Source organism: Perna viridis, chromosome 5, assembly GCF_037379345.1.
Source record: "Perna viridis isolate PV_CMFRI_1.1 ecotype Kerala chromosome 5, ASM3737934v1, whole genome shotgun sequence".
In the NCBI taxonomy this organism is placed as follows: Eukaryota; Metazoa; Mollusca; class Bivalvia; order Mytilida; family Mytilidae; genus Perna; species Perna viridis.
Window position 1 is genome coordinate 13,697,641 of NC_142449.1, and position 23,741 is coordinate 13,721,381.

A 23,741-nucleotide genomic window follows, 5' to 3' on the forward strand; every position below is an offset into this window, starting at 1 on the left:
ATTCCATGGTCACAAATAAACAATATGGCGACCGCCAGTACAATTTTAAGATGTTTACACTTTTAAGACGATAATTAAATGATGAACAGACCAAGGAGTAAGCGCCGCGATGGCGGTGATAAACTTGGATTCCGTGATAAAGATAAAGCAAACCCATCGTTTAATATGCGGATTAAACTTTTCACTGACGAAATTTTTCCACTTCACAACATAACCGGGGACATGAAAGTTGCAGATTTGAAGAAATTTGTTGAATTTGCAACAGGAATTCCTACTCATCTACAAAGAATAAGTTACTTAGATGAAGGTAATAATAAAAACCCTTCCAATAAATACAGTTTTATATCCCTTTAACGTTCCAAAATTATCAAAAAGTTAATACATCACTGATTCAGACATACGATATGATACTTGTAGAAAACTTTCTAAAATGATGCTGTTGACTATTCACATAAAATGGAATATCTTTTTTACTTTATAGCAGCTCACATGATAATCTTGAAATAGCAATTACATTTATGAAAAAAATTAATGATTGATCCAAACTACAATTAATGCATAACTACGACAGGGTCTAAAACGCGGAAGGGTTTTTGACACTTTCAAATGTCATTCCTTAAAAAGTACTATACCAACAATCAAAATCTAAATGGATTCTGAAAGGTATTGATAATGTATATCTATTCGTGTAAATATTATTAGAAAAAAATGCTGTTAGCCCAGTTAGGGTATCAAAAGGTTGACCTGTACGGTTTGAAATTCGCTTGGGTGGTGAACAAAATTTTGTCTTTGATCTTAATTTTATTAAAATGCATAAGTTCTGGTCAATAACCATCTATATATTCTAAAAGACAATATTATTTCTTGTCTGACAATTGTAAGATTATTTTACTGAATCATTAGTGAAAACCACAATCTTGACCAGAAGGGTGCCCTATCAGAGTATGGTGTTGGCAAAATTTTGACTTTGATTTCAGTTTTCACAAATTTATAAAAGCCCCGGTCAATAACCATATACATATTCTGAAAGACAATTTTATTTTCTATCTGTTCAAAAAAAGTTTATTTTACTAAATAATGGGTGAAAACCACAATCTTGACCGGAGAGGTCCTTTCAGAGTATGGCATCAGCAGAATTTTTAATTTGATCTCAGATTTTACCATTTTCATAAAAGTCCGGTCATAAACAATTTACATATTCGAAGACATTTGGATTTTCTATCAGATGATAGTAGAATTTTAGGACAAGGCTCCTAAAATGTTAAGGTCTCACTAACCACTTCTAACGTTTCCATTACTTTACATGTTAAAAAAGTAATTTTCAAAGTCTCACTGTGAATTCCCAGGAAAAATGACATCTTAAAGTTGCATACCGTTTCGAAGCTTGGAAAATAAGGCTTCCAAAATCATTATGCTAATGGTACAATGATAGTAGAAATTCTTCACAAAATTTACTTGAATAAATATTACTGAAAATCCACATTTTTACCTGTTCTGCTAACTGACAGCATGGAGGCAAATTACTCACACATGTAAACAATATTCATACACTTTTGTAGTTAATTACATATATGATTTTAAAGTACACATTCTCAGCTTCATTTTGACTACTTTTAATTATAATACACACAAATAATGCACTTACAATGCATATGTCTAGGTTCAGTGTGTTTTTGGTACTACATAGGGGGTTGGCTATTAAACCTGGAAGTGGTTAGTGAGACCTAAGGTCCAACTCTGACATGTAAGGATGATCATGCTATTCATAAACCTGGATGTAACACTTTGATTAATGTAGTGGTAACAAATTTTAATGTTTTAAATTAGTTTTGTTTCTAAAAAAAAATAAAAAATCCTTATTTGTGTAACTTTACAACTAACATGTAGCTTCCCTTCCTCCTTTATGCTAAGCAATTTTTGTTTGATATAAACATTTATATTAAAAATCAGTGAAAATTGCTGGAGCAGGCCCACCTTAACCAATCAGTAGGCCCTCCCCACCCCCTTTACAAAATTTCTGGAACTACCACTGAAAGCTTAAAATTTGACTTTTGTGTTTTACACCCTAATGCTAAGTTGTGAACTTGAATTTGATATTTAAAACATTATAGTATTTTAACTTATCCTATTCCCAATTGATTCATACAGTTTAAAAGTTACAAAAAGATAAAAATTAATTTTGTCTCATTTAAAACACCTAATTTAAGATTTTTTGTTTATAAAATGAATGCTAGGGGTAATTTAAAATAGTGCAATTATTAGATATTTGACCTCTCTGTAGCATTGGCTATCTTTATGCTAAAAAAAATACTGATTCTTTCTAATGCTGGTAGTTTTGATGGTATTGCCAGTCTTTAATATGTTCTGAACTATATTTCATTTTGTCTATATACAATGTATGTTGAAATTTATGCTGTGCCCGTTTGTTGTTTCAGTTCATTTTTTGACCTTGCATTAAGGAGGGATGGTTAAGGCCTTATAAAACTAGTTTAACCCCATTGCAGATTTCATGCGCCTGTCCATGCTGGTCAGAAGATGTTGGTAATTAATGTGTCTGTGTGTCGTTATATTACTTTTTAGTTTGATTTTGAAGAATTGTCATCGTTATGCTACCGTGGATTTTAATACTTTGGTTGTGTGGGCTTTCGGAGCTTATTTAAAGTGTTGAAGAACTTTTGGTGTTCTCTTTTACTATTTTGTATTTAGGTTATACGCTGATACATATTACGTTTCACCTCATCCGTTCTTTTTTTGTGGAGTTCAATGGTATGAAGGTGCTTTTTTTAACAATTCATTGACGAGACAACTTTTTATTATCCTTTTTTCCATATGTAGAAAATCGAAGTTCTACATCCTTTTCCCCATATTGTACAGTATCTGTGTCGCTTTGTATTAACCGCTCAAATTATACATTTAATGTGGAAGCGGATTTACTGAAAACTGTAGATTTATGACATGATTATTATGGGCTTCTACAAAATGCTCTACATTCCGATCAATGTTAGCTTTCCTACTTCAGCAATGTTAGAGATTCATTGGCAATTTATTTCATGACTTGGAATTGTGCCATCCAAGTACATCCAAATATAGAAGATCGGAGGTTGTAGGAATATAAGTATTTAAGTTAGTCAGTATAATCTAAGACCACGTGTTTGTCGACTGTAAACGATGTGTCCATCTCAACAATAGTATACTTTTCTCATATTCTTTTTTTTCTATTTACTAGTCACACAATGAGAGCCTTATCACCGCCTCTTCTCCGTTGAGATTTCTGTCTCAGTTTTATTTCTACTTACTCTACTTTCATTTGTAACTACTGCCTTTGCCTAGTGAAGCGAGGCATTTTTTGCGGAGGGGGGGGGAGATAATTGGTGAAAAATCAAGATTTCATGATAAAAATATATCTTTCATTTTTATTTTGAGAGGAGACGGGGGGGGGGGGCAAACATTTCCATCGCCCTTTCGGGATCCGTCACTGGATACCCGGTATGGAATGTGCCTTTTTTCCTTCGAAATTTAGACCATCTGATATTTGTTTTTTAAAGTTACGATGCAGATTGTAATGTATTTTTTGTTTCACAGGTGAACTGTTGGATAATGCTGATATAAAGAGTTGTGATATTGTTCCTGGTGCTACCCTACAACTGAGAGTATGGCCGACATGGAGAGAATTGATCGAAGCTGCAACCGCTAACGATATTGATTGGGTATGTATGATGATGCATCTTAGGACGGATTGACATTGGATGATTAATTGATGTCAAAATGTCTCATATTAAAATTTATACGTTTTTAATTGCATATAAGTGGACACTATAAAAAAAAGAAGAAAAAAAACTTTCAAAAACTTCAACTTGTAAACAGGGCACAGTTAGAGAAAGCATGATTTAAATCCAAACTAAAGTTCATGATGAAATGCGGAATAAATAGAAATGTAATCAAATACAAATGTATGTTAGAAGTGATACTGCTCTTTTATAAAAAAAATCTACGGCTGTATTGACTCATACATTGTAGAATGCAATGTCTTGTAAAAGGGATCTCTGATTTCAAGAATTTGAAATATACAAATAACTTTGAGGCAAAGTAAATGATTGTAATTCTTGGCAGGGTAACAGTATGAATGTCTTGATTAAACAGGAAAACAATTTTAGTCTCCTAATCATTATTTAAGATTATTTTGCTTAGCTGCTTTCACTTCTGTATCCAATGATTGGCTTTAATATAAGAATGTTTACCTGGTGATATAGGTTTTCAGTCTGGGAGTTACCATGAACACTACTTATAAAACACCTCAGAGTACTTACATGACCAAGAAACAGAGACGTCCATGGATTGAAGAAAGAGCATTCATTGCTTTGTTTATTGCCAGTCACAGAGGTCACGAAAAACTAGTCAAACGGTTAATAGATGCTGGTATGTTTGTTGACCAGTAACCAGGCAAAATAAACTTTTTCATTATTAACCTAACACCGTTTCCTTTTTTCAATTTAAGGAGGATAATTTATGATACATTTCAGTGATACTCTGTATGTTCTTTTTTTCTGAATTTTCCCCATCGCTACTATTATTAGCTTAAATTGTTTTTGATCATTAAAGATTTACTGTGATAATTTATACTTTTACACACGCAAAGAATGACTCTCTTTTCATTGTTTTGTAAAAGGGGCAAGTTTAAACGCAACAACACCTGCTGGAAGGACAGCACTTCACGTTGCATCTGCACAGGGACAATCTAAAATAGTCGACGTCTTGTTAGAAAGTGGTAGGTATCATAATGGTAAACTGATCTTTGAAACATTTGTTATCAGAATGCTAAGATATGAAAACTACTTGAAAATATAGGAATCACCTGATTTAAACCGTCAAAAACAAAATGCCATTTATTCCTTTCATGGGTGATTTAATTTGCTATTTATAAAATAAAATGATGCTTGTTTCCTGAATTAAACTAAAGTTGTTACCCAAAAGCATTACTTAAATGGGGACTATTTTATCGGATGACCACTGATCGCAATGAATTGTGATACCGTCCATTCAAAATTTAGCACGCACATTTCTCAAGGATCCTTTAACGGTACAAATTATTATTAAAGGTATTGATATTCTTTAATTTACCTCTTATTCAATCATTTCTATTTCCTCATTACTGTTACTCGTTTATTTTATTCACATGAGCAAATTTGATACGTGTTTTTTAACCAAAAGGTAATTGAAGTGGACTATGATGCATTGTTTTATATGGGATACCCATGATTTCGGTTTAAAAACGACAATGGTCTCGTATTTTTAATTAAACCCATTATCCGTGGCTTTACACCATGACGTTATTACCAGAGCTCAGTGGTACAACTTTGCACGTTAACACACATTTCAGGCTCAGATATTGGTGCTAGGGACGATGATGGCAACGATGCTTTAACAATCGCAGCAAAACATAACAAAGACAAAACTTGTGAACGTCATTTGTTCTTATTCCGATGGCAACAGAGGGCAAAACAAACAAAGAAAAGTGCCGAGCCCAAACGTATGGCTCACCAGTTCAACGATTCTGCGTTCCCTGTGTGGTTGAAAGGAGATAAGTGTCAAATGTATTTTACAAACATTCTACCACCATCAGAATATGAAGGAACAAGACTGAATTCTCCGAGGAGGAAAACACACCCACTTCAGCAAACCAAGGAGAGGTTGTATGGTAGCAGGGAGGGTCAAGAAGAGGAATATGAAGTTATAGAACCTGAAGATGAGGAGGATGGTAAGATTTATATTTGCATACATACAATGTAAATTGAAAAAAAATGTCTAAACAACCAATAAATCTTTTTATAAAACCTCAAGTTGATTTTAAAAGAAAATATGGGTTATGATGTTCTTTTTTCATTGAATAATAATCAAGTCAGTTACCCAGGTTCTAATAATAGTGAACCCTTCCTTTATTGAAAGAATTTAACTTAAGAATCACAGCAAGAAAATGTTTACTTACTTTAAATACTTAGCAGCTAAGTTATTTCTTTTATAGAATCTTTGAGATTACCTGTCATTAGAGAAGAAAGAGCAAAAGCCAGATCTGGGTAGGTGTCATTAAATTAGGATCCTAGCAATATGGACCACAATATATTCTGTTAAATAATGTATGGGAAGGTCTACGTGTGTTAATTGCTTTTGTAATTGTTTTCGATTGGTTATTGGCATATCATTACTGTTTCCTTAGTCATCAATAAAGATAAGACTATATGGACTGCACCTTACTAGGGAAGGGAACTGATAATGCGCTACTTATATATAGTTATTTTTTTCCTTATTAATTATAACTATCCTTGCTAATTTGAACTTTCCAATCTAAATTTGAAGGAAGGGTCAAAGCACCATTAAGATCAAACCAAAATAACCTTTTCATTGTAGAAAAAAGAAGAAAGCTGATTCACATTCATAATTGTTTTTTTTTTTTAAATATGTTGTCCATATCAATAGGAACAATATTTAGTTAGATTTTATTTCAGCCATAGACATTCTAGACCCAGGAGAAAGTAAGTAACCACAAGGTTTGATTACACTGATTGCATGTATCCTCGTTAATTCGTTCCACCTCTTAATCACTCCCTTCATCCATCTGCTCACTACCGAGAGTCACATTGATGAGTTGAGGATTACACCATTTACAACTTACTCAGCATGACATGAGTTATATTACATTGACAGAATGTCATTTTGAATTGATTGCATCGCACGAACCGTTTTAATATGCACAGGTTATAGAGAAAGCTATTCCAATGAAATAGAAATTCTGGTTGTCGACCTCAGTTTAATTATTCTAGTCTTGAATACAATTTCTGTAACATTGAACAGAGCATACGCTAGTCTGATGCAGAATTACTGTTAACACTAGATGCATTGATTTTTTTTTCTGTAAAAATTCTAATGCAATAGAAACGCTTGATGCATGAATCACATTGAAAGAACTGTTTGCATTGAATTTATCGTATTTAAAATGTCATATATTAAGAAGAGAAAGGGATTGGGAAATTGTTATAGCTCGGTAGCGGTAAATTTTGTATGGACAATTTATAGAATAATTTCATTTTTGTTCAAAGGCACAATGAATTAAATGGATATTTTTATGCTTTTGATGTTTCATGTTGCTTTAGAATGTTTATTTTTTTTGCTTATAAGACAAACGGTTAACTTGGGAATAGAATCTACATAGTCTCATTGAGTCATTCATGAATTTCCATTCTTTATGAGAAACTAAACAATTGTCACAATGAAGGTTATTTTCCTTGCATAACTGAATAGTTACTTTTAAACTTGTAAACACCCTAATTAAGTTAAAAATTGTTTAACTTTCCCATTTCATTACTTTCAGAAAACAACCCTCTTCTTATGAGGAATGGTTGGGAAAGAAACAGGCCCATGAACAGAAGGCTTTAGATATTATAAAAGCAAAGAAAGAGAAGGAAAAACAAGAGGAGGAAGAAAGGTACGATTTTAAATGGTTGGTGATCACTCATTCAGAGTTCTTATTTTTTTATACACATTTATTGGTGTCCATAAAGATATACAATGTATAATACCCCATCTATTTCCCACAAAAATCTGAATATTTAGGATTCTAGTTTTGTGATGTCTACATACAACCGGATAAATACCATTGTCCAATGACATTCGCCTTACACAGTCTTGAACGAACTGCACAAAACTAAACGCAAGTTATTCCTTAAATAACCGTTTTGGATGTGGCTTATCATGACACATGAAAGGTCCATACACTTACATATTTATTGTGAATCGATATCAAGATAGTACACACCTAACATTACTCATAAGGTTACAGATCTACTGGTACTTTGTAAGTCTTACATTATTAAAATGTCTCTCATCTTTTAGAAAAATGTATATAGAAAATACGTGTTCTGAACTGAACGCAGTACTTAAGAAGTAATTCAAGCTGTAATTTCAGTGGAAGTATGTGTAATTTAAGCTTTAGCTACACCTTTGGAAGTATGTGTAACTTAAATTTTAGCCACACCTTTGGAAGTATGTGTTATTTTAACTTCAGCTACACCATTGGAAGTATGTGTATAGTAAGTTTTAATACGATATGCCAGTTTAATAGTTTAATTTACACGTTATTGTCATATCTTAACAGAAAACTAGAGGAGTAAGTATGACCAACATTCTGAGTAATAACTCTCGCCTTTGCACTGATTGGTTTTTAAAGCTTTGATGCATTTGCTCCTTTTTCTTTTAATTAGTCTAAAGTATTACAGGTACAATTATTCTTATTTATATGAACCTTTATTATCGTTACGTTTCGCTTATTGGCAACTTTTTGTTTGAGACTTAATTTATTGTTACCAACTTTTAATCATCATTATCATCATCATCATCTACAATATTTACATTTTATTTGCGTGATTTGTGTTAGAGCAAAATACACATTTTTTTACCTTTATTTGATCAAACATGTATGCAATGTATTATTTAAAACATTATTTACCTTACAATTGTAGAGTTGTTAGCTTTAGTTTCATTCAATACTTTATTTTTTTCATAATTATTTTTAGAGAGAGGTGAGTTCTTTTTACCTTTCCGAGGCTACTTAGAAATACCTATTTTATATTTTGTAGTTTTTATGTTACTAGTGATGTAGATCAAGCAGACGAATTATACAATAGATCTTTGATTTTACTAGTTTATTTATTTATATATTTTTTATTTATACTTACAAGTATTTTATTTCGTTTTTAATTGTAGCAAAAAAAATAATTCAGTTCTGTCAGAGTAAATCTGGATTTAAAACCACTGTTTAATTTTGAACAATTGCTAAGTTTTTTGGTGTAACAAATATAATATTTGTAACACTGTCATCGAAGTGCTGTATGCACATCACCCCCAATTTAAAGATAAAATTTGTTATAGTCTTTAATTGGTCTTAGTACTTAGTGAACTGAAACATAACCACATTTACCTTTTAAAATCCAGAAGCACACTTTATCGAATCATACATATTGGTCTATCTTCAAGAATAAAGGTGCCATATTATGCAAGTGGCTTCTATTTCTAATATAATATAAATATATAATTTTTAAGAATTTTTTTGAGTCAGTCAGAACTACAGTGTTGTGAAAATAGTAAGAGTTTGGTGGGACGTACCATCGTTACATGTTTACCTACTGTTGTAGTTGTTCAATGGTGTCGACAATCTTTGTTATACAGGTTTTACTATCCAATAATTATTGTATACATAATGTAGATATTATAAAATGGGATCTCATACAAGCATGTTGCTTCTTTGGGAGAGGTTATACTTTTCTCAAACATTGATTTGAAAAAAAAAGTCCAAGTGATATTTGAACTCCCTTGAACCATGTTTGAATGCGCTGGAAACGTTTTAGCCATCCTTGTATTTTAGTTTCTTATGCTAGATATTTTTTGCTCCTTCTAGATTTGATTTTGTACAATAGGGTTAATGATGTCATTACTGATTTTTCTTTTATTGATTTAACAAATAAGATATCGGACTCAGATGTATAAGAAAACGTCGTTAACCTTGTACCTCCTGTAATTTAATTCCCCAATGTTTGAGATAGTCGAGTTTTACACAACTTCCAATTTGAGATGCTTTATGAAACCAATCATTATAACTGTAACAAGACACTGGAAATCAATATATTATAACTTTGAGAATCGCAAACGATTTTAAATATTTTGAATAAATTATGTTTTGTTCTAGAGTATTTGCCTCGTGCTCTTATTTTGTAAGGCACCAAAACTTGGAAAATCACAAAGTATGATGTGGCCCATTGTATGGAAATAAAAAACTACAAACAGTAATAGTACTATTCCAATTACCTGCGACACAAAATACCAGTAAAACTAATAATTTGAGGTTGACCATGATTAATTACATTATTTAATGTTATCTTTACAGGAAGAGGGCAGAATTGGAAAAGAGTCAATCATACGAGACATGGTTAGCACAGAGAGAAGTTGAAAAGAAGAAAACAGATGTACATAGACCTCAAGAAGAAATACGTAGATTAGAGACCGGTCCTAGTGCCTTCAGAATGTACCTACGATCACTTGGAAGGACAAGAGATGGCGAATCATATGAGGATTGGTTGGATCAAAAGGAAAACGAATTGGGAATCGATCAATTCCTCACACGAGCAATAACCACATAGTCTAAGGAAAATATTGTCTTCACACTTTATTGTAGAAGGAATATTTAACTATTATTTATATGCTAATATTTTTTGGAAGAAATATTTCACTACCAGTATTTAAATGTAAATATTTTTTAAAGAAATATTGTATGACTGGTATTTATATTTCCAGTAAAAATACCTTTTTATAGTTGTTATATTTTGACGTTTCTTTGTTTTCAGCTGTATTGTTTTCTTTTCTGCTGTTTTACTTGTTAAGTCATATTTGTGTATTTTGATTAGATTTTATTCTTCCTGTGATATTTCAAACTGCTGCAACTGCCTATGGTTGTTCATTTAAAGCCATGTATTTTTTTTAAATTTTATTTCGTGCTTCATTGTTAATTTTACATTTATGACCAATAAATTATTGATTTTTAAGTTTTCGTACAGTGTATTTGTTTGTAATAGTACCACTTTACTAGGTTATGGAAAAATAAGATTTATTGCTTTGCAAAAGTGGAAGCCATAAAACATTCGAAGTATTTAAATCGTATTTGAAGAATATTTCTTTGATCTCCATTATCAATGTCTGATCAAAGATATGGTTGTTGTTGATTTTTGTTTAATATTCAATGTAAATACAGAACAACTTTGAATAGAATATAATGTTCAAATATATAGAAGAGATAAGGTTGTTTTATATTGCTTTTTGGATTTTTTTGTTAATGTTTCTTTATATAAAATTTGATGTGACGAGATTTAGGGTTGTAGTATCTTACAGTTTTATTAGATTTAACAGCACTATTGTCGGTCACGAAAACATACATGATACTGTATTTAAGTTTGCATATTATATACTGTTAGTCATAGTATATTGTTGCAGACAAATGACGGAGCTTAAGAATTGCATTATATGTACATTGACTCCAAAAATAAGTATTTGAATGAAAATTAAAGTAATTTTTGGTTAAATTATGATTAATTTATCACTTTTATCTGTGCACTAAACAGAATGATTTTTTTTATCCGTGGCCAGGAATGCTTTCACTAATGTCGTGAATTGTCTCATACACTTAAAGAATTCTTGAAGAAGTCATGTTAATCTAGTCACTCGAACTACGGATTTATCATGAGGTATTTCACAGTGAGACACTTGCTGAAGAAAACTAAACTTCATATTTTTATTATGATTTTTAATCACAAATAATCTACATACAAAGCATAAAAATGATTAAAAACCGTACATGTATGTAAAATCAAATACCAAACTAAATGTAAAATCGTTGGCAGTATCACACTAGTTAACCTATTCTTCATGAACATATACAAAATGAACAAAGCATCACAGGTCGTCTCAATGCATGGTATCCAGTTTCGCGTTTTTAAAGTAGGTATTATATGTACCTAAATACTGAACAATAGTTATTATTCAAATGAATATTCTAGGATTTTTAATACAGAAAAAAACTTATAAAATGGTATTTCATGTACAAGTCTTTTTTTAATCTCTAATAATATGTGCCACATGATAATGGAAGATCATTTCTTTAAACAATAACTTTATTTAGAATTAATGACTACTTTTCCTAACTTCAATCTACCAATCAAAAAAAAAACTTCCAAGTATAACATAATACATATGTGTTACAGTGGAAAGGGTTCTGGGTCTAAAGGGGTAACTGGGTTATTGGTGACCTCTAGGAGCATATACCCCATAACACCGAATACAAGTGTAGCTCCTACCATACAAACTTTGTACAACAGTGATAGCCATAATGATGACAGGAATACAATAGTAAGTCCGAATCCTTGACATATCCGGAAACATACAACAGCAGACTCTCGTTTTGTTGTAGACATCATTAGTATATCTGGAATTACAATGTATTATGTATTGTCTGCATCAAAGAGAATACATTGTACAATCAAAGCGCCGATGGCGCTAAACATCGGAAGTCATGTGATATTTATTGGTATTTTGAAAACTTTATAATCCGCTGATAGTAATTTGTTCTATCTGTATTTTCCAGAAAGATAAATGATAAATTATTTACAAAGGGATCAGCGCTTTCACCACTACTAGAACTACACATCCACACAATACTGATGATTCAAAATTTCAATTTAAATTTCGTTTCGGACGTTAAACCCCAACAAACAAACAAAATAAATTTCGTTTCATTTCGTTTTTTAATTTGTTTCTCAATGTAATCTAGACAACCTATTTTTAGTTTTAAACGTAGCCAATCACGTGGAATCTACACACAGGCAAAATTATTTCACATGATTTTCACACGAATTTCACATGAATTTCACCTGAATTGAGCAAATAAACTAAGTGACAGAGTTCACGTGTAATTCGGGTGAATGGAGCCTTCACGTGAAATTCACATGAAATGTTCACATGAAATTCGTGTTTAGTGAATTTCACATGGATTTCACGTGAAGCTCGATAAACATGAATTTCACGTGAAAAAATATTTGCCTGTGTACAAAAGCATTACTAAAATATGGTTCAAACTTCTATATATGTAGTTGAATTTTCTTTGACAATCAATCACGTAAAACATAATTTCAATCTTATACTGTAAAAACGGGCAATGTATTTATACGATATACATGTAATCAATTTGAAACATTTTAATATTCATCCGCAAGATCTCTTTCGCGTTGAAAGTACTTATAAGGCGGTTATCGACCGGAAGTCCTTTTGATCGACATAACATGGTTTTAAGACTCAGAAGTCACATGACTGCCAAGTTAAAATCGGGTTAAGTATTCAGACGGCAAATACAAAATTTACTACACACACAGACCTTAAATACAAGCCAGGTCTAAGAAATAAGACAAAATAATGTAGTTCTATGCATAAACTTTGTAGTCAAAAGTTATGTTTTATATTGCACCCATAAAGCAACGACGGCATGTTTAACCGAACGTGGTAAATTGATCTAATGAACCGATGGAGTATACCATATTATTCTATTAAATGAGATAGCTCAATTTCGTGGGTTTGCATTGTTTTTATATGATCGGTATTTTTGTATTTTTAGAGCAAAACATTGCATGAAGTTCAAGTATGATGTAGTAGAAAAATTAATGACATAGATAACGTTTTATGTCAACTTACATTGGATTTGAGATTGCCATATTGCATCAGTAGCTCCCCACAGTGCCATAAAACCGAAGATAGTCAATACAGAATTATCACGTGGTTCCCAAACATACAATAAAATTAGTAGGCCCAGGGTTATCAAGAAACCTACAATAAATTATATATAACATTAATCATATTTTTCTAAAGTATTCAGAAACCACGAGTCTTTCACGTGAAAAAAAAACTTTCTGGGGATTAAAAAGAATTGATTAACTCGTGGTTAAGTACAAGTTCAAGTATAGACAACAGACTAGAAAGCGATTTGTTTTTGTGCTTTATTATCTTTTCTTAGCCTATTTTTGTTCCAAACAAATTATTTCTATAAAATCCTTTCATAGAATAAGTGCAGAAAGATCACGGTATATGTAAATGACGGTGCTAGAAACGAATGAATAGTCATCAAATATATAATCGTCTTTTTGCATTTTTCCTACACAAATCTTATCGTACATTGTGATTGTTAGAAAATTTTAAACAATGTCATGTCGAAATTGTGTCGAAAACATAGAACAATTTCTTTATCAGACTTCTTGACTATATTCCTTATTTTAAATACAAACATTAGATGACAGTTGTAATTAGTTACCCACCTTTGAGAATGAAAACAATAGGTCTAAACCTTTTGACCATTCTCTCAAGGACTAGCAGTGTAGCAAGCTGACATGTCCCATAACACATCATCATATACCCTACTGTGGGTAATCCTAACTTTTCTGCTCCATACACCTTTAGTTATAATTATAAAAATTATAAATATCTTTCTGCGAACCTATCGTTTTGTAAGCTTTCAGTGAAACATAATGGTTTTTAACGGAAAACAGTAACAAGACGCAATTACGGTACTCCTTCATAGCTCAAAAGTCCTCAATCCAGGACTTTCATGGTTTTATTATTCATTCGCTCCATAGAGAACACCGTGAATCCACAAAGATCTCATAAAAAACCTCACCGGTGCACCTGGAATTAGTTTCTTATTTGTTTTTTGTTTTTGTTGTTGTTGTTGTTGTTTTTTTTTTTTTTTTTTTTTTTTGGGGGGGGTGGGGTGTCTAGATTGCATTTTATTTTGTTATCATTAACTAGCATGTTTTGTTTTGTATTGTACATATATTTGGAGGAGTTTGAAGTTTTCAATTAAGCTTTGTAAATTACGTGCATGAAATCAGATATACATCAAAAGCTTTCCTTTTTGATTTAGAAATATCAGTACTGCATCATAGTCTATCCCTATTTAATATCTGATAATAAAACAAAGTAGACCATGCTTTTTTCTGTCAGACTTTATCGCTCTATTCATAATACTTACCAATGTTACATCACTGATTACAACGGCCTGCTGCATGCCAGTAAATACCATCAACAGTCCAATCATAGCACAGTTCTTAGTTTTGAAGAAACAAAGAACATCTCCTAACTTTTCACACAAACTCATTTTCCTCTTGTTTAATATGATATCAGGCTTTCTCAAACATAATCCAATCAGAATCATCGCAAAACATGTTAGAGCAAAATATATGAGCTTTAGAATTTCTAAATAGTCTGTTGGTTCTAAAATCTCGATTGGTCGCTGTATTTCGAATCCAAAGTTTATATTTCTTATTAAACAATTTTTGCTACAATTAAATGGCGATGATGCATATGTTCTGTTGTCTTGTCTTTTATTTTCCAACTTACCTAAATTAAGTATTAACGACTCGATCAAGTTTCCCATTATCTGAGCACAATGGCAAAATATAACAAACACACTTTGGAACTGTCTGATAGATTTATCTACCCTGATTCCTGTGACCGCGGAGTAACTAGACCCATAACTACCTATCAAAAGTTCTTGTACAGACCATAATGGCGCCTGTAAAAACCCAAACACTAACGACGCTGGTATTAAGGTCCCATACGACGGATACAGGTTAGCTGCCACGTAGAACACATGACTAGCTACAGCTAACAAAATCAAGCCTTTAGGCCTGGCATTTTGAACCAACCATGGCGACACGGTACAGCCGACAATAAATGCGGCATACATTGCAGATAGACAAATTGTTCCTAAGTTGTCCACTGGATAGATACTGCTCTGAATATTCCTCAGTGGCAAGAATGACATAAATGCTAGCATTAACCCTGAACACAATGCGAGAAAATTCTTCCAAATAGACTGTCTGCTTTGTACATTTTGAGATTGGGGTAATAATGTTTCAGAGGCGTGGGTAGAGTTCAGTCTCAGTTTTTGTAATTCTTTCCATTCATCGCTTAGACTTGTTGGTCGTTTCATCTTATTACCAAATGGACGAGTTTCGATACACTCCGACACACGTTGCGGTTCACTTTGGGACCGAGAAATCTGTCGTCCCCACAAAATTGCTCGCATCTCAGAATGAGAAACATTTTCCGACTCTTTTTCTTCTTCCGGCTTTGATTCATCCATTTTATTTTCCTAAGTTACTTCTTAACCAATACTTTGTGTTTTATGACATCTGGAATCAAACAAAATATTATTCAATGTAGGCAAAAAAAATTAAAATTAATTCCGATCGTACAATACATACTTGGAAGGATTCTATTGAATATATAATGAATGATATTGTAGAACGTTAATGATATTTATGATACAATTTTGTAACCCAATCAACCCTTAGACTTGCCATTAACGTTATGGTAACTATAGTATTTAACTATACAAGCAGCTGAGTTATTGTCTTATTTATTGCAAAACTAAAATGCAATTATGGGAAAATTAGCTAATACCTCTGAGAGATGACAGTTGTTTAACTCTGGTGTACTATTATGTGTTTATAGAAAATATATGGTCTATTACTAAATCATTGTTTAGTAATTGCACTTGTTTTTTTTATTAAATGTATGATCGGTAATTATTTTGGTCCAATATCTAGTTAACCCGAAACTAATCCCACTGAAAATGGTTTTAGACTGTTATGGAACGTATTATCATCGCTATCTTGTATGTCAAACTTCGCTATTCAGTCATTGATCAATATTTTATGTAGAAAAAAATTCATGTAGCAAACATTAAGTCGTTTATACATGGCGCTACGATGATTAACATTCGATTTTAATTTCCGAATTAATCTTGCAAACGTCACTTTTTTGTAAAATACTTCAAGAGAAACTTGCTTGTAAAATCGATTTCAGTAAAGCCAGATTATTGCAGCCAATAACCACTAATGGAAAATAGTTACCGGAGTCAATCACTGCGTTTGTTCCCGATTGTAATGCCAGTTTTCGCTGTTGCAAATTAGACTAATTCATTGATATTTATATTTAACGAGATTCAGGATAAAATAGCGAGACTTGTTGACCAAGATAGCGTTTTAGTGCAACGGCACTGCTAAGATTTGATTCCAATCCAAAAGAAATGAAAGGTCGCGTCATTATTCGTCTACTTCGGTAGTGACATTTTATGAGCAACTCGGCGGAAAAGCAGAGGACGCGCTTATCCAACCGATACATCTCTCCCATCCTCCCAATTCAGTTTTTAGTAGACCACGGTTGATCATTTCCTTTTGTTTATATTTGCGTATTATTCGGGTTATTTCGTGTTCTTCGTGTGTGTCTATTTTCTTTGTACTCTTTGTATTTAATCTGAAATATACAGATGATATCAGAATATCTTTTTTTTTTCAGAGACAATATCATAATAGAGATGATGATATTCGATACTAGAAATTAAGAAATTATCGATCGATAATCAATTACTCCTAAATTTATGTTTTGCCATTTTAAGCCAAGGTTGTGTTACTGTTGTAACATTTTTTCCAAGCTTGAATAATTGCAAATCGAATTCTATCAATGGTTTCATACATAGACCAGAAGTAATTCACACTTAGATTCTTCACATGAAGCTGTCTATAATATTATAAGTAAATGTATGTATTAAACTGGTTACATCTACTGTAAATCATACAGAAACTAAAGTTTATAGACTGTTAAGTTTTGTACATTTATCTTGAAGAAATTCATGCATCTAAACAGTTAATCGAAAGCCGCGGATCACATCGTCAAATGCATATTTTGTCTGAAACTGGTACAATACTAAGACCATAGATTATGAACTTATAGTCTATGCCATTTTGAATTTTCTAATTTAACAGAATGTTACAATTAGTCTTGGGTAGCTGAAGGAAAATTTTTAAAAATGGTAAAACGTCTTAATTTGTACTTAAATTCTATTTTAAAACATTAATTTTTCTGTTCTTGTTTATGACTTGATGAAAACAAATATTTCCGGTTTCTGTTGCACTTTTGCAATTGCTTGGGTAAGTAGATGTTTTGTTCACTCAATTTTGAAGTTTTGACCGATATTGAACTACTTAACGATTCTTATGTGAAGACCATTTTTAAGTTTGAAGTGAAAACAATATCGAAACATATTACAAGCTGATTTTAATCTGAAACATACAGATGTTTTTGCAAAGTAGTGACATCAGCTATGTGTGTTCTTTACTCTTACCGTCTCAGTGATATCAGGGAAGTGTGTCGGCCTCGAGTTCAGGAGGTTGTGGGCTCGATCCCTAGCCGATTCACACCAAAGACTTTGAAATTGGTAGCTTCTGTTTCTCCGCTAGGTACGTTGTATTGAAGGAAACCAAGCAACGACTGGTTGGCTTTGAAACATAACAATGTGTTTATAATTTGTTACCTACCTGCGGGCTGTTGCTTCTGTGAGCTAGCACAATAAAAACTCAAACAAAGCAGGATCAATATGACCTTAAACCATAATCAGTCAATCAATCTTAACTCTAATACGTTTGGATGAACATGCCATGGTACAAAATGTGAAAAAAGACTTGTAAACTTATACATTTTATGAAATTTTTAGCTCTAGTTTTATCACCCTTTAGTATTGTATTTCTTTGTAAACTTATAATTATGGACTTCAGTAATAAAATTACATTGAGATAGACATAGTCTAGAAGTAACTGATAATCCTCCATCACATTTATATTACCTGTAAATTATGGACTTTTGCTCGCAGTTTATGAAGCGTGACGTTTTGAAAAAAATATATATATACATATATCAGCATAGCGTTTGACGTTCTTATTTGATTAAATTATAACGATTGCAACACAGTTTGTGGCACAACCTATAATTAGATAAGGATAAATTACTTCGTTATAAAGAAAATAATATTACGCGATTATATAAAAGGGCAACAGAAGTAAGACCTAATGTACCCGAAAAATGTTACGTGACGAGCATTAACTTACTATAGGTTTATATATCAACCACGCTTGGAAATCTATTTTCAAAGATTTTGTATTAAAACCGGATTATTTGTATCCCTCTCTCGGACATATATTGTATATGCAATTGATAAGCTAGTTAATGACTTAATTCGTGCTATGTTTCGTTTATGACTTTATCTACGAGATCCGCCCTGAAAATGACATCCATAAGAATTCAATAGTGGTATATCCCCAAGGCAGACAGCTGTATACAATAATGTTAACGCAATGATTACAACTGACAAGGTGAAACATAGAATCACATACACGAAAGAAATGCTGGAAAATCAATACAAAAATGTTAACTTGCGTTCTGGTGACTATCGATCACTCTACTGCAGTAACAAGACGAACAATGATTGTATCGGATGTCGGAGACAATACTTAGTCAAAAAGGTCATACATATTGAGGAAAATAATTATTTAGATAAGTATACCATCGGAACCAAGATGATTTGACTTATTTGTACTTGTTGTAAAGCAGTGCTAAAGCAACGCCTCAGTATGATCTTACTCACTTCAGCAAATGTATGTGAATCTTATTAAAATATTCTTAGTAAAACTGAAAAGAATAAAATTACCTATCTATCAAACACAAAAATTCACTTTTGGTCTTTGATTTTTGTACTGAAACAACGTTTTTGACGAATTCAAATTTGGATATTTACTGAATGCTGGGTAGTTACAACGAATAAAGAATGGTGTTTATATGTATACTTAACAATGCTACTGATAAAGAAAATTCACTTGTTGAATTAAATTGAACAATCGTGCAATGTTGCTCTAGTCGTTTGTAAGTCACACGAACCCCACAGATCTGCCTTGTGTACAATGTTTTTCTGTATCATTTTTTTCAAGTTCTAATTGTTCCCCAAAGCCCCTTTGTAGTATGAGAAATAAGAATAAAATACACCACGTTTTTTTTTTCTTTGGTATCTTCTGGCTTATATCCTATTTTCTGGGCTAAATTTCTGCCCTTAAAGGTTTGCACCAGACCTTGATTAAGAAATATTGCTCAGTGATATACTGCGGTAAGGTAATGTTTATATATGTATACTCCATTACATAACGATACTTTATACATATTTAAATTTCTGCATACATGAATAACCTCGTCCTGTGTTCCGGTGTACAAGGTTAACTGAGATACATGTATATTTATAAATAGAATGATTAAAGCTTACATAATCACCGTATAAAACCTAATTTGCCACATTTTTTATAATAAGGTGTACTTTCAGACAACTATGCACGAACCATTTAACTTGTTCTGTTGGTTAAATAAAAAAATTGTCTAATTTTAAATGGGACCTTAAAATTAGAATATACAATCAAGATTTTAACAATATCAACCAGATAAATGTTGGTGAGTAGATTTGTGATATAGTATATCAGTACTTCTACAGATGTGGCCTGGAAATGAAAAACAAGGAAGTCTGTTGAAATATGCGACTCTTTATATATCATCACATTGACAATCGAAACAAAGAAAGTCAAAACAAAGAAATATTCGTGACTTCTAACAAATACAATGTACGACTTTGTCGTTTACTGCAGAATTAGACATACATACAACACACCGCGGAGAAAAAAACTATCATTTTCCATAGAAAGACAGGATAATGCTATCTTACCTTTCCGCTGCTGCTGTTGCTAGAAGTAGTCGTACGATCAATGCTACACAACTGAGATAGAAAACATCAATAATTAAAAATAACTTCCATCACACCAATCTGATTGGCTAATACAGAAGACTAAGGCACAACATTACGTTGGCCTTTAATGGTTTCTTTTATATATACATGTATAGTGGGTAATATACATGTAGTAATTCCACGTGATTCGTTCCGTTACGATTCATTCTTGGAGTACAGCTCACGCCATTCTATAGGACTATATGGTGACCGTGCGTTTAGTTCCAATTCTTACGGCATTCTTGTTTGAATGATGAATTTCCTGGATGGAATTTTTTAAAAACTATTAAGTGCTTTTATTGCAATGTGGTTACGGATACTGGTATAGTGGTCAAAATGTCACATTATTTTAAGCTCTAGTTGTTACTAACTGAAAGCCCCCCCCCCAAAAAAAAAAAAAAAAAGAATTAGAAATTTGGATAATTAAAGTTAAATATAGTCCTTTATAATATAAATATAACTAACTCCATTTTTCTATCCAGCATGACATAACAACGGAAGACCAAAGGTTTAAATCATATACATAACAAATATAAGACCATGGTGTCTATTGAAACATTTACCATGTCAAACCTTTTGTTTTATCCTACCAATAACAATTACTAAATTTGTTTTTGCCTACAAAAACGTGTCTCCCCCGTTCCAAAGTTTAAAGGGAATAACTTCAACAAAATTTATGGATAACAAATTCCTTGTTATATGCACTTCATATTATGTCCTAACTACCTACAAAGTTTTATGAAGTTTGGTGCAGTAGTCTCCGAGGAGTTGAACTTACAAGTATGCAACAAACAGACACACAGAGAAACGGATAAATGAACGGACAGGACAAAACAATATGTCTTTACCACCAAAGTGGGCAGACACAATTAACAAGATCCGTGTCGTGTCATATTCCTATCTCATAGGTATATATGTCATATGAAATTTATAGTTGCAACCACGAAAAAAACGAAAGAACTAGAGGCTCTAAAGAGCATGAACCGTTCACCCGATTCAATAAGCAACATTCTATTTTTATAAAAGCGACTGTTGTTTTTTTTTCTTTGACTCTCACACCTTCATATCAATTTTCATAAAATTCTGAGGGGTAATTTCTGTGGAGAACATTTTTTTTAAATAATAACATTAGAAATAACATAGAGATGTCAAAAAGGGCAATAGCTGAACAGATTTACATGAAAATTTGATCACAGATAGATAGCACCATGCTAAACATTTTATAAAATGTCAGAATTTGGCTAAACCTAACGGTTTTGGAGATTTTTGCAAAAAAACCTGTCTGACCCCTTTGTGCCATTTTAGTAAGGGCGGTCATGTTTTACACAGATCAAAAATCCCTATATAGGTTTTATGCAGAATACCCTAAAAAACATTCATACCAAGTTTGGTTCTAATTGATCCAGAAGTTTCAGATGAGAAGAGTTTTGAAAAATTGTTAACGACGACTGATGCAAGTGATGGCAATAGCTCACATAGCCTTCGTTTTAAGTTTTAGTAGGAGCTGAAGCCATAACTCAGTAAAACCGGAAAGCAATGTTTAAAAATCTGTACACATTTCACGACTTAGTGGTCATAAACATCCAGACTATAACTTCTGGTCCAATCCTACTGATGTTGTGCCTTCTTAGTGCAAAGTTCCTGTCTGTTTGGAGTATAATGTTTTGTTCAATTTTTCAAAACCAAACTGGTATTACGTTTTTTCCACATTGGTTTACCTGAGCTAAAATACACGGAAGCAAAGAGATAAAGCTACTGAACGCTAACTTGTAATATGACGTCTTCATATCGTCAAACAGTATATGTTGGTACAACCCAACCTTTAGCCCGTGCAGGTCCGGGTGTTAAAAGAATAGGCCTGCAGCAGCGCTAAGCTTGTCGTAAAAGGCAACTAAATAGTGCTCAGAACCCTAGCCGGGGGTTAGGGTTCTGAGCACAGAGCAACAGGGTTGTGTGCCCCAGGTGCTGGAATGGGGTACCCCTGGCGTGTTACATGCTGGGGTTGTCAGGTTATAATACGGAAAACCTGATCGCAGACCATAGTGGTGCGCCGTGTTGGAAAAAATGCCACGTTCCTCGCACGTTAAAGAACCCTACTGTGGTATTCTCCCGGCGTAGGAACCATAGTGCTCCGCCACAGGAGGCTAAATTGCCCGACCCTACCCACCTCTCCCTATTTCCAGTGGCAGTCAAAATTTGTCGACCCCATTGTCCTTGTGTCCCATCCCTTTTTCATTTCATCATCATTTTATGTTCATTTTATCATCAATTTCATGTTCATCGTCTGAACATAGCTGAAATATTGCTGCTCGGACGTTAAAAAAAAACAAACAAACAAAACCCACCTTTAGCACCTGCGAACAGTCTCTTTTCTGTCGCTTCGAGACAAAACACTCATTTAAAAACTTTTACGCAATGATTTAACTGCTGAGATGTTATCTACTAGACTGATAATGATACTTTTTCAATAGATGGTTTACTTGCATGGATATGTGGTTTGTTTTTTAATTAATCCGTCCCGTGCACGTCCGGATGTCAAAAGAATAGGTCTGCAGCAGCGCTAAGCCTGTCGTAAAAGGCGACTAAATAGTGATCAGAACCCTAGCCGGGAGCTAGGGCGCTCTGCCCACAAAACAACTGGGTTGTGTGCCCCAGGTGCTGGAATGGGGTACCCCTGGCGTGTTACATGCTGGGGTTGTCAGACTACAATACGGAAAATCTGACCGCAAACCATAGTGGTGCAACGTGTTGGGAAATATGCCACGTACCTCGCACGTTATAAAGAACCGTACTGTGGTATTCTCCCGGCGTAGGATCCATAGGGCTCCGCCACAGGAGGCTAAATTGCCCGACCCTATCCACCTCTCCCTATTTCCAGTGGCAATCAAAATTTGTCGACCGGATTGTCCTTGTGGCCCATCCCATTTTTCATTTCATCATCATTTTATGTTCATTTTATCATCCACTTCATGATCATCGCCTGAATATAGCTGAAATATTGCTGCTCGGGCGCTAAACCCCAACAATCAATCAATCAATCAATTAATTAATCCAAATTCCACACGGGGGAGGTTAATCGGAACAGCCGTTATCTTGGCTACGCCTAGGAGAATTTTTGTCCCAAAGTTACTATAGTTGTCATACTAGAAAAGAAATAATCGCGGAGGGGGTAGATTTGTACCCCCTCAAATCGCTCGGTGTTAAATAATTAAATATGGGTGCGTATAAATTGAGCGACATTGTCTTTTCAGCGACTATCTTTTGAGCGACGCTTTTTGAGTAATTGCGTATATCATTTGAGCGACATCAAATCAATACAAAATATAAAAACGGCATATAAATTCAGCGACATATTTTTTAATTGATTAAATACACTTGAAGACCCACGTGCTACAAAATTTGCAGATTATATTGTGCATAACTATACAGAGGCAACCTCACGTTATCCTCCGATGATTTGGTCAGAACCAAGACTTGATGTTAAACGGACAACAAACGGATG

At 33.1% G+C, this 23,741-nt stretch overlaps 2 protein-coding genes across 8 annotated transcripts; one reads left to right on the forward strand and one right to left on the reverse strand.

The window, feature by feature from the left end:
- Positions 1–12: 12 nt before the first annotated feature.
- LOC148616123 (uncharacterized) lies at positions 13–10,586 on the forward strand. 6 transcript variants are annotated; one of them, XM_088582826.1, is made up of 10 exons: positions 13–307; positions 3,583–3,707; positions 4,251–4,416; positions 4,667–4,765; positions 5,378–5,755; positions 6,020–6,071; positions 6,501–6,527; positions 7,364–7,477; positions 8,147–8,158; positions 9,932–10,586. In XM_088582826.1, the coding sequence occupies exons 1-10, from the start codon at positions 79–81 to the stop codon at positions 10,182–10,184; spliced, it is 1,455 nt and encodes a 484-aa protein (XP_088438952.1). In that variant the 5' UTR covers positions 13–78; the 3' UTR covers positions 10,185–10,586. The 6 variants fall into 6 exon arrangements, with proteins under 6 accessions (XP_088438952.1, XP_088438951.1, XP_088438953.1 ...); XM_088582825.1 differs by lacking the exon at positions 8,147–8,158 and adding an exon at positions 8,253–8,267; XM_088582827.1 differs by lacking the exon at positions 8,147–8,158.
- Positions 10,587–11,315: 729 nt separating this feature from the next.
- On the reverse strand, positions 11,316–20,500 carry LOC148616124 (N-acetylglucosamine transporter UNC93A-like). Of its 2 annotated transcripts, XM_088582833.1 has the most exons (6): positions 20,180–20,500; positions 17,768–17,921; positions 14,609–15,773; positions 13,896–14,031; positions 13,279–13,410; positions 11,316–12,019 (listed from the first exon to the last, which is right to left on the reverse strand). In XM_088582833.1, the coding sequence occupies exons 3-6, from the start codon at positions 15,722–15,724 to the stop codon at positions 11,793–11,795; spliced, it is 1,611 nt and encodes a 536-aa protein (XP_088438959.1). In that variant the 5' UTR covers positions 15,725–15,773; positions 17,768–17,921; positions 20,180–20,500; the 3' UTR covers positions 11,316–11,792. The 2 variants fall into 2 exon arrangements, with proteins under 2 accessions (XP_088438959.1, XP_088438957.1); XM_088582831.1 differs by lacking the exon at positions 17,768–17,921 and having other exon boundaries at positions 20,180–20,498.
- Positions 20,501–23,741: the final 3,241 nt, after the last annotated feature.

Bases quoted from the DNA above. Each gene is read 5' to 3' on its own strand.
- LOC148616123 (XM_088582825.1), top strand. From the start codon at position 79: ATGATGAACAGACCAAGGAGTAAGCGCCGCGATGGCGGTGATAAACTT. The intron at 3,708-4,250 runs GTATGTATGATG...CTGGTGATATAG, and splicing joins CCGCTAACGATATTGATTGG to GTTTTCAGTCTGGGAGTTAC. The intron at 6,528-7,363 runs GTAAGTAACCAC...CATTACTTTCAG, and splicing joins CATTCTAGACCCAGGAGAAA to AAAACAACCCTCTTCTTATG.
- LOC148616124 (XM_088582833.1), bottom strand. From the start codon at position 15,724: ATGGATGAATCAAAGCCGGAAGAAGAAAAAGAGTCGGAAAATGTTTCT. The intron at 14,032-14,608 runs GTAAGTATTATG...TTATAACTAAAG, and splicing joins TAATCAGTGATGTAACATTG to GTGTATGGAGCAGAAAAGTT. The intron at 13,411-13,895 runs GTGGGTAACTAA...AATTTATTGTAG, and splicing joins TATTGTTTTCATTCTCAAAG to GTTTCTTGATAACCCTGGGC.